This window comes from Boleophthalmus pectinirostris, unplaced genomic scaffold, assembly GCF_026225935.1.
Source record: "Boleophthalmus pectinirostris isolate CB_2022bp ecotype Guang Dong unplaced genomic scaffold, ASM2622593v1 HiC_scaffold_2, whole genome shotgun sequence".
In the NCBI taxonomy this organism is placed as follows: Eukaryota; Metazoa; Chordata; class Actinopteri; order Gobiiformes; family Gobiidae; genus Boleophthalmus; species Boleophthalmus pectinirostris.
In genome coordinates, this window is record NW_026571152.1 from 11,833,669 (window position 1) to 11,843,253 (window position 9,585).

The following is a 9,585-nucleotide window of genomic DNA, read 5'->3' on the forward strand; positions in this document are numbered from 1 at the left end:
TCTCGTAATTACGAGATACTATCTCGTTATTACGACATAGTATCTCGTAATTACGAGATAGTTTATTTTCCCTACTAGTATGGAAGATAAGTTGTTCCATCAGAATTTGAATTTTAAACGGCTCTGAATTTGTCTTTGTGAATTATTTTACTCTGAAAAAGAGCATCTGAATTTTTTTTCTTCTGAATTTGAAGCACTGAAATTTCAGTGTATAGTTTTCAATGTGTTTAAAATTTCAATTTTTTTAAAATTAAAAATCATCTATAAAATACTGGATGTATTTTTTTTCAAACCCTCAAATACGACTGTCTAAATTCGCATTGTAAAATACGATGAAGAAAAATGACCCAGCCAACATCCGGGATACTGAGGCATTTGCAATCGCTCTTGCAGAGTCGATCTAACTTCTAGCCAATCACGCAACGGTATAGTAGTCACGGGAACAACCACAAGTCCACGGACGGAAATGGCAGCCGGTGGCCGCTCTTCGGTAATTATGTTCATATTTTCTAACCTTTTTCGAAGCTAATACTTATAAAATCTTACAAATAACAATTGCTTGACAACATTAATGTAAATGCTTGTACTCGCATAATTGGCGATTTGATAGAAACAACATTAATAGCGCTAGTTAATGCACTGTCATGCGCGCCCACCATAGACCACATGGCCCGCGCAAGTCAACCTGTTGTAAGGAAAAACACCACTAGGGGGCGATAGCCGCTACGGCTAATATGAAATACTGTCAACAAACATGGCAGCGCCCTTCTTCAACGATTTGATAGCATTTTATGTAGTGAAATAGAAAGAAAATACAGTGTTCTATGTCACTTATAGTAGGCTAATAAATATATTTGGTAATTTTACAGGATAGTCAGGCTGAAATAGTGCAGTCAGCAAGGCGTTTATTACATTTGCTGACTTCGTCTGAAAGACAGTCAAGTGCAGCAATTCAAGCCTCAAGTCAAGATAACGGGTAGTTGTTCTTAGAAATGATATCTTTCTGAAATGTTCAAATATTCACTAAAAATATGACGCAGAGTTGATCAACAAGGAGGGATACGGGACCATGACCGTCACTTTGTACCAGCTACTCGACCTACTCTTCAAACAGAAATGACAAGGTGTGAAATGCTAAATATGTCTTATCTTTATCTTTGGTTATTATAATAATAATTATTATTATGATGTTTACTATTGAAATCTGCTTATCACTCAGCATCTGAGCCCAGTCCATGGACCTTGGGGTGTTGAGAATTTATTTCATGTATTATTATTTTGTAATATTTAAAGGTTTATAGAACCCATTAATTACTAATGATTAATGTCATAAGACCGCAGGTGTAAACAAGGCTTTTATAATCTTTTAATTTATTTTGGTCTTAACTAAATGTATGTTTTGTTTCTTTTTTTCTTTTTCTTTCTCTATTAATTGTTTATTGAATGTTCTTGCGTTCTGTTTTTGTAGAACTTTTCCAGGCCTTTTTACAAAAGGAAAAGGGAAACGACGATTTCCTGCCCCAGTACTTATTCCGGCCAAAAAGTGCAAGCTGCTGGAAGTGTCTTTTTACCTCCTTCCAAAACATTGTGACAGGACACCCAGTGAACTTGAAAAAGTCACACATATGCAAGCAGGATTGGGCCCCAGGACTGCTCATCTAGATGAGAGCATCACCCATGAGGAGGTTAACTATGAAAAGACTCATGTGCACTCACTTCTTATTTTTGTTCTGAATGATGAATTTTGAATATTAAATATTGATTAATTAATGTACTTGCTCTTTCTGTTTACAGCTATGTGATGCCCTCAAAGCTTTATATCCAAAGTTGCGCACACTGTCTGGTGGATGGCTACTTTATAAATCTACAGGTACAAGTTTAATTGAATTGCTTGACAAGGTCTGAATGTTACTAAAAGTATACTGCCCAGTCATTAAGTATATACACTATTTACTTCATATATAATAATCTAAAATGTATGCAATATAAGTATAAAAGTATTGTGTGTTTCTACAGGTGGATGGGGTAGCCGTAAGCTCGCCCTTGTGTCACCCGATGATGCTGGGTATACAGGCAGATTGTTGAAATCTGCTGCACAAGGGGGTAAAAAACTGTTCATAGTCCCACTTCAGGAGGACCTTGATACAAGTCCACTGGAACTAACTGATGAAGCATTCAAGGGCATGGCAAAGGCCATGTGCCAGAAGTGTGGAGTAGATGTTCCTCTGCAGCTTCTTAAGGATCACGTCAACTCATGCTCAGTCATTGAAATTGATGGTGAACAGCCTGTTGAGGATACAAGTCATCTTGTTGGGGAAAAATGTAGGTTTTGTCTTTACAACTGGAACAAGTCTTAAAGCATAAAGAATTTGATGATGAACGACACTTTTGCCTATTATAATTTTGATTTAAGTGCAACTCCTATCTTTTGTCTTTCCACTGTTAATAGCTGTGTCATGTCCAGTTTGCTTAAAAATGTTTCCTACTGACTGGATACAGGAACATGCATCCACATGTGGAGAAAGGTATTGATGATCTTTTTAGTAAATTGATCCATTATTGTATTGAATGTGATGATGTTTAGTAGCCTTATTTTCAGTCCAGTGACACCTGCAGTCACATCTGCCACAGTGACATCTGCCAAAGTGACCTATGAGGAGGACCATGCAGCCATTGCTGGAACCTCCACATCATCTGCTACTGTTACTGGGGGTAGGTAGTACCACAAATTTTGTCATGCTGTGAATACGTTTTCATTTGAGTGTTTAATGTCTTATTTGGTAATTGTTGTACATTTATCATCAAATCAAATGTACACTATATCGAAATCAGGTATTGCATTGTTTTATGCTTTCCTTCTAGACTGGTTATCTTTGAGTGATCCAAGGGAGGCCATATCTCAATATGCAAAACATTTTCTCCAAAACCATGCAATGGACAGCCCATTAATTCTCAGCATGGACATTAGAAAAAGTCTTACAGAGCAGGACATGGCCCTCATCTCCTTTTATAAGCAAAAAAATGTGGAATGGGCCCGTCCACTGAAATGCAGACTTGAAGGTAAAACCTAAAAAGTTAAAGGTTCTTAGAAATGAGTTTGAGTATTTATTTATTTTTTTGTTATAGGGGACACAGCTGTAGGACATGGTGTTGCGCGCTTTTTCTTTTCCACGTGCATGGAAAAACTGAAGTCAGGTTTTCACATACATTTTGGTATGTTCCAGTTTATCCATTTGGCACCATGCACACATATTCCCATATGGATATAGAATATGAAATATGGATATGGAAACAGAGACAGAGAGAGAGAGATAAAAGCTTTTGATTTGTTGTGTCCCATCGTTGTTTTCCATAGCAAACTGCAGTGTTACTCGACTTTTTGAAGGGGAGCCAAGTCATCTTGTCCCATCAGCTTCACACTTTCTGGTTGAAAGCGACCTCTTCCTCATGGCGGGGAGGATGATGGGTCACTCCTTCCTCCACGGAGGACCTTGTCTGTCTGGCCTCAGCCCTGCTATTGTTCATGTTCTCCTTGGAGGCACTCCTGAAACGTGTACAGTCACCCTGGAGGACTGTCCTGACTTGGACATCCGTGACACCATCAGGCTTGTATGTTACTCCATCTTTTCACTATTCACCATACCCATTGTTTATTTTTGATGAACTCGATAATGTTTTAATCTGAAACCAAGTTGTGGATTAAAGAATACAGCTTAGTTAAAAGTTTATGTTCTGATCTGGTACCATCTCTTCAATCAGTTGGAAGGTGAGTCAAACCTGTCTGAGAAGGATAAAGTAGAGATACAGGATTTGGCTTTTGCTTGGGATCTTCCTCCCCTGACTGAGGGCAATCGAAAATGGCTTTTTTGAAAAACTTTTAATTCATGCTGTAAGTATTTCTGGTCAAGTAGTACTTTTGGATTTATTGAAAAATTCTATGAACACATGTACATTCCCCTCATTCTCTCTTGAAGGTGATTGGGCGAGTAATAAGACAGATTAAGCAACTCCGCCGGGGACTAAAAGAAACACCAATATGGACCATGCTCACCCAGAGACCAGACACAGTAGATTTGATCCTCCCCACAGAGGAAGCAGGGATTATCTGCCCTCAGGTGAGTTTGTTGCATATATTTTTATAATATATTGTCAAAGTATCATGTTAGTCTTGTAGAAATGCTGCATATTTTTTTCATGTGCCATTTTTAACACAGGTTCTTCTGCAGCGAATCAAATGGCCACAGGCAGATGATGATGACGATGACTGCCCAGTTGACACCAAATGTCGTGTGTCTGGCTATCTCCGGGAGTTTATCACTACAGGTAGGCTGCTCATGTGGTCTTATTTATAAGAAAAAGCTACAATGGTATACAGGATATAGTATCTCATCATTTTTAATTAAATATTTAAAGGTCATGTACTTCCTCTTTTCTGTAGTAACACCAGCTGAACTGCAAAGCCTAGTCAAATTCTGGACTGGCTGGGAGGTCTTGCCATCGAGTCTGTCTGTAGAAGTGGGAGCAGGAAGATATATTACTGCTTCAACCTGCTACGAGACCCTGCGCATCCCATGTCACTACAAAGATTATGCTGCGTTCCAGAGCGACATGCTTGTTTCTATCTCCACTTGCCATACAGGATTTGGTTTGGTGTGAATTGTTATGTTCTCCTAATGTTAATGTTGAAAAGATATTTTGTCATCTGTTCACATGGAAGCAACTGGTTTGAGTTGCTCAGGCAAGATTTTATTACAAGCTGAGTCAAGGGTTTAGTCTCTCAAATTGTGTTTCTGGTTCTGTCACAGGTTCATTATGAACTGGTTTTGTGCTAACAAAAATTCAGAAGAACAGTTCGTTTGGATCCTTTTATGATTGTTGTGGACAACTTTTAATAATAAACTTACTTACACACAATACACTTAACATTTAACATGTCCACTCATTTTTGACAAAAAATTAAAGGCTATTTATGATTCATTCACAAAGAGAGCAAATGCTCACAGTAAAGAACAGCGGCCATATAAATATCACAGCCAAAGGATTGTGATGCTGCCATTGGGTTAACAGCCTCCTTTAAAGCTGTCAGTTGTTCATCAGTTAGAGGAGAGGACATATCTGGTACCACAATGCCTGCATGCTCATCATGAGGAAGCCCACTGTTTTCCCATTCAATATGGGGCAGGTCCATATCCTAGCAAAAGATAGAACATACTACATGAGCTTTATAGACATTCAAATTTGAATAATTTAAATGTAAAGAGCATGACGAACCTCTGTATGATATGGTCCAGGATTAGAGTGGTGTGTTTGACCCAGAACCCACAGCTGGTTTGGAGTCATGTTGCCTTCAGTTCTCAGTGCGTGGTTATCCCAACCACATCGAAAGGTGTCCAGGTCTTCCTGTAGGCGTGGCAGAAACACGTAGTGGCAACAGAAGAGATGTACAAGACTCCCAATGCTGAGAAAACCGCCCTCTTCAAGGTAGTGGAGAACATCGTAATAGATGCTTGTTACAGCCACCCATAGGTCTCTCCACAGCCTTTCTATGCTGAAAAATAAACCATACACTTAAAATATATGGTCAATTTAAAATGTATATAAATTGTTTAAGTAGAATTATACATACATAATTACATATAACTTATTTTGTGTACTTCATATTGCAATAATAAGAAATGCCATTATTTTTTGCTACTTGAACAATAAATTGCCCCGATATTAATCAGTGATAAATGACAAATAATGATATAGTTAAATTAGAATACTTTACTGGAATACATTTGCAAAGAAACTTGCAGATGACTATTTTTCTGAACCATTAAAGCCTGAACAGATAATAAATTCTAATTAAGATCTAGGTTTACACCTACTCTTCTATTTTTCCAATTTTACCGTTGGTTGTGTACACTTTTCCCAGAAATAAAGCTGCTCCTTCCTGTTCCACGGGCTGTGAACATGAGACGGGCAATATCCACGTTTTCCACCCCCTGATCACCACGAACTCTAAAAAATATAGACAAATATTCACATAAATGTTGAAAGAGCAGATCAAGTAGTTTTGAATTAAACAATTAAGTCAAAATTAGAAACAGTATAATGAATGGGAGCATGTACCTTTGAGGAAAACCATACTTGTCAACTGATCTGTTGAAGAAAGCCAGAGCTGTGGATGCAAGGTTGTTGGAGGATGCACCCAGATACATAATCTGTAGAATACAAAAAAGGTACTTTATTGTCCCCATAGGGAAATTTGTCCTCTGCATTTGACCACCACGCTGAAATGACTATTATCAATCATTTAATTGGTTTATTGTCATTGTGATATTAAATCTCAATGAAATTATGTTTAGAGCAGCACAACAACTGCATATGATTCTCAAACAAGTTGCAATTCTGGACTAATGAGCTTACCTTACGGGAAAACCCATCAATCCCTCCAAATATGACAATATTATACCTATAATATAAAATAAAAAATGTTAAAAAACAAATGCAGCAGTATACTAATAATGTTGTAATGTAAAAAGAATACCGGATCAACTTATGGTTCGTATCAATATGCATCAGGAAGTGGGGTCCTGGAACAGAGTAGGTACGGCGATTGATGCAGCCCAGGTTAAGTGTTCGAGATATGACTCCATTGGTGTCAACACGGTGCATGGAGGCTCTCACACGCTCGTACTGCACCCTCAGTCCTCTGGCTTGCAGAAGAGCCTTCACCATTCTATATCCAGAATGAGGCTGCCTGGATATTACCTCTCTCACACATTGGTCCAGTTCTTCGTCTGTCAAGGTGCAGTACTGTGATCTCACTGAGAAACCAAAGTCGCCCATACGCCTGTATAGTGTGCTCCTGGAGATTCCCATGAGTTTGGCTATAGATGGCACAGACAAGTTCAGTTCAAGTAGATGTAGGAGGTGGTCTGAGGACACCACCATTCTCTGTCGCCCAGCTGGTCCTTGTTCAAACTGTACTACTCGAGCATGTGCTCTGTTTCTTTCCTTTTCATGATTCACCAGAGTGTGCAATTCCATTAATGCATTTAATATTTCTGCAGATATGGGTACCTGACTAGACAGAGCATGCAAGAAAACAAACTCCTGGGTGCAAGTGAACTCCAAAAAGTCCAAATCCAAAGGAATACGTTCCAGAATAAGCTCCAGGCGAGACTGAAGTCGTCTCAAAACTTGGTTCAGGAGATCCTGGTAGACATAAAACAACCACTTATTTAAACATTTGTAGCTTTTTACATTGGGCATAATGAAGGTAAATATGTAATCATGTGTTTCAGACAAACAATTCCTTCCAGATTTGAAGGACTTTGTGAGGACCTTTCTCCATTGAAAAGATATAATATTTTAATTTAAATAGCTTTATTTCTATAACCATGAAGGATGGTTGCCATATCTTGAAACCCATGAATAATTAAGTACACTGTAAACTGTTGATGCATAAACGAAACAAGAAATTCTCTGTCTTTGCTGCTGAAATCGAACGCTGCCTCACAACAAATGAATGGTGAAGCAAATCCCTGTTATCTTGACTTGAGGCTTGAATTGCTGCACTTGACTGTCTTTCAGACGAAGTCAGCAAATGTAATAAACGCCTTGCTGACTGCACTATTTCAGCCTGACTATCCTGTAAAATTACCAAATATATATTTATTAGCCTACTATAAGTGACATAGAACACTGTATTTTTCTTTCTATTTCACTACATAAAATGCTATCAAATCGTTGAAGAAGGGCGCTGCCATGTTTGTTGACAGTATTTCATATTAGCCGTAGCGGCTATCGCCCCCTAGTGGTTGTTTTCCTTACAACAGGTTGACTTGCGCGGGCCATGTGGTCTATGGTGGGCGCGCATGACAGTGCATTAACTAGCGCTATTAATGTTGTTTCTATCAAATCGCCAATTATGCGAGTACAAGCATTTACATTAATGTTGTCAAGCAATTGTTATTTGTAAGATTTTATAAGTATTAGCTTCGAAAAAGGTTAGAAAATATGAACATAATTACCGAAGAGCGGCCACCGGCTGCCATTTCCGTCCGTGGACTTGTGGTTGTTCCCGTGACTACTATACCGTTGCGTGATTCGACTCTGCAAGAGCGATTGCAAATGCCTCAGTATCCCGGATGTTGGCTGGGTCATTTTTCTTCATCGTATTTTACAATGCGAATTTAGACAGTCGTATTTGAGGGTTTGAAAAAAAATACATCCAATATTTTATAGATGATTTTTAATTTTTAAAAAATTGAAATTTTAAACACATTGAAAACTATACACTGAAATTTCAGTGCTTCAAATTCTGGCCCCGCCCACTGCTCCGAATTTATAAATAAAAGGCAACGCCCAAATCCGCGACAGAGAGCTGACTTTACCAGAGACTCTTAACCGTCGGTGTAGAGTTATCAAAATGGTGAGTGCCGATGACGTATTTACAAAACAAATGTGAACATGGTGCGTTTCTCGTCTCTTAAATACCCGCAGAGCGACCAAATAACTTATTTAACGTGTTTAGCCTGAACGTTGTTGAGCAAGTTGGAGCTGACGCATTTCAGAGAGCCCGCGAAAATCCGTGAATAACTTAACTGTCCGCCTTCTTTTCTACAATGTCTAGTTTCATATGTCCAAATATGTTACCTTGTTCTTCAGCCAAGAAAAAATACAAGTGTGAGGCCTTGTGCACAGTGTACAAAGCGGCACATATGTTACGGTGTCCAGTGGGAAAGTTTTTCCAGGTGAGAGTCGCTCAATGTCGATGACGAGTCCCCTCCCCTCGTACGGTGTCCTGGTTTTGACAAACACAAATCTGGTCACACTAACCTGTATTCACCTGAGTCATGTCTTTTAGTCCAACAGAAATTGACCGCATCAGCGACACAAGAGCTGTGAGTGTCTGAACTCTTTAACATATGACTATCTGTGTTTACACTGTCTAGGTCAACATTTCTGTGAATTTCCTGTAAATACCAGTTACAGTTTGTCAATATTGTGACGAGATGGTCAGTATAAAGCTGTCAGCTCTTCTTGTACTAGGAGGGGTGACGTGGAGAGATGCTGTGTGAATCAACTTGAATCAAGAGATCTGTACCTGTGTGAGCCTAATAAAAGAGACATGTTTCTGAACACCTTTAATCCTTCTGGACTCTCTTTTAAGGCTCTTTTCAGGCCCCTCCAGAAGAAGCTGACAATTTGGTGACCTGCGACGTGATTGCGATGAAGACTTCTGGAGGAGGCAGGTCCAAGACGTCACTCCGCAAGAATCCCAAAAAAAAGACATTGCAAAAGAGCGCGCTACAAAAAAAAAGGTCAGAATTTCTGTCTATTGAATTAATGTCGAAAAATGTGATGTACTTATTTTACTGGGACTCTTGCGATATCTAATTGAGTGGTAATTTTAAAGGAACTATAAATAAATTAGCAATTGATAAATAATTAAGAATTGTGTTAGACTTCACGTCAAGAAAGTCAAAATAAGTGGCTTTAATGGCCGGAATCGTGTTATAACTTCACGGAAAAAAAAAGTTGGTGAATCAAAAAAAAAATAATAGTATTTTTTTAGGCTTTAAGTAAGATAAA

At 38.6% G+C, this 9,585-nt stretch overlaps 3 protein-coding genes across 8 annotated transcripts in view; 2 read left to right on the forward strand and 1 right to left on the reverse strand.

Moving 5' to 3' along the window:
* Positions 1–87: 87 nt before the first annotated feature.
* LOC129409426 (uncharacterized) lies at positions 88–4,829 on the forward strand. The gene is made up of 15 exons (XM_055155444.1): positions 88–490; positions 870–976; positions 1,041–1,124; positions 1,469–1,685; positions 1,795–1,870; positions 2,017–2,322; positions 2,450–2,525; positions 2,600–2,712; positions 2,863–3,060; positions 3,127–3,213; positions 3,356–3,609; positions 3,760–3,889; positions 3,975–4,115; positions 4,215–4,323; positions 4,439–4,829. Exons 1-12 carry the CDS (start codon positions 467–469, stop codon positions 3,868–3,870), a joined length of 1,653 nt encoding a protein of 550 aa, XP_055011419.1. The 5' UTR covers positions 88–466; the 3' UTR covers positions 3,871–3,889; positions 3,975–4,115; positions 4,215–4,323; positions 4,439–4,829.
* A 32-nt stretch (positions 4,830–4,861) lies between these two features.
* Positions 4,862–8,092, reverse strand: LOC129409427 (uncharacterized). 4 transcript variants are annotated; one of them, XM_055155446.1, is made up of 6 exons: positions 8,022–8,092; positions 6,412–7,203; positions 6,115–6,206; positions 5,893–6,003; positions 5,272–5,548; positions 4,862–5,191 (listed from the first exon to the last, which is right to left on the reverse strand). In XM_055155446.1, the coding sequence occupies exons 1-6, from the start codon at positions 8,043–8,045 to the stop codon at positions 4,979–4,981; spliced, it is 1,509 nt and encodes a 502-aa protein (XP_055011421.1). In that variant the 5' UTR covers positions 8,046–8,092; the 3' UTR covers positions 4,862–4,978. The 4 variants fall into 4 exon arrangements, with proteins under 4 accessions (XP_055011421.1, XP_055011423.1, XP_055011422.1 ...); XM_055155448.1 differs by lacking the exon at positions 8,022–8,092 and having other exon boundaries at positions 6,412–6,457; positions 6,542–7,570; XM_055155447.1 differs by lacking the exon at positions 8,022–8,092 and having other exon boundaries at positions 6,412–6,457; positions 6,533–7,570.
* Positions 5,360–9,585, forward strand: part of LOC129409428 (tubulin alpha chain-like) — a 15,266-nt gene continuing 11,040 nt past the window's right edge. Inside the window, exon 1 of one of the 3 annotated variants that reach the window (XM_055155449.1) lies at positions 5,360–5,481. In XM_055155449.1, the coding sequence (XP_055011424.1) occupies positions 5,440–5,481 (42 nt within the window). In that variant the 5' untranslated portion in view covers positions 5,360–5,439. Of the gene's footprint in view, positions 5,482–8,373; positions 8,423–9,585 lie in introns of those variants that run through there. The other 2 variants (XM_055155451.1, XM_055155450.1) reach the window with 2 other exon arrangements.

Bases quoted from the DNA above. Each gene is read 5' to 3' on its own strand.
- LOC129409426 (XM_055155444.1), top strand. From the start codon at position 467: ATGGCAGCCGGTGGCCGCTCTTCG. The intron at 977-1,040 runs GTAGTTGTTCTT...AATATGACGCAG, and splicing joins GCCTCAAGTCAAGATAACGG to AGTTGATCAACAAGGAGGGA. The intron at 3,061-3,126 runs GTAAAACCTAAA...TTTTTGTTATAG, and splicing joins ACTGAAATGCAGACTTGAAG to GGGACACAGCTGTAGGACAT.
- LOC129409427 (XM_055155445.1), bottom strand. From the start codon at position 7,260: ATGCCCAATGTAAAAAGCTACAAATGTTTAAATAAGTGGTTGTTTTAT. The intron at 6,207-6,411 runs GTAAGCTCATTA...TGTATTCTACAG, and splicing joins TTGATGGGTTTTCCCGTAAG to ATTATGTATCTGGGTGCATC. The intron at 6,004-6,114 runs GTACATGCTCCC...TATATTTTTTAG, and splicing joins AAGTATGGTTTTCCTCAAAG to AGTTCGTGGTGATCAGGGGG.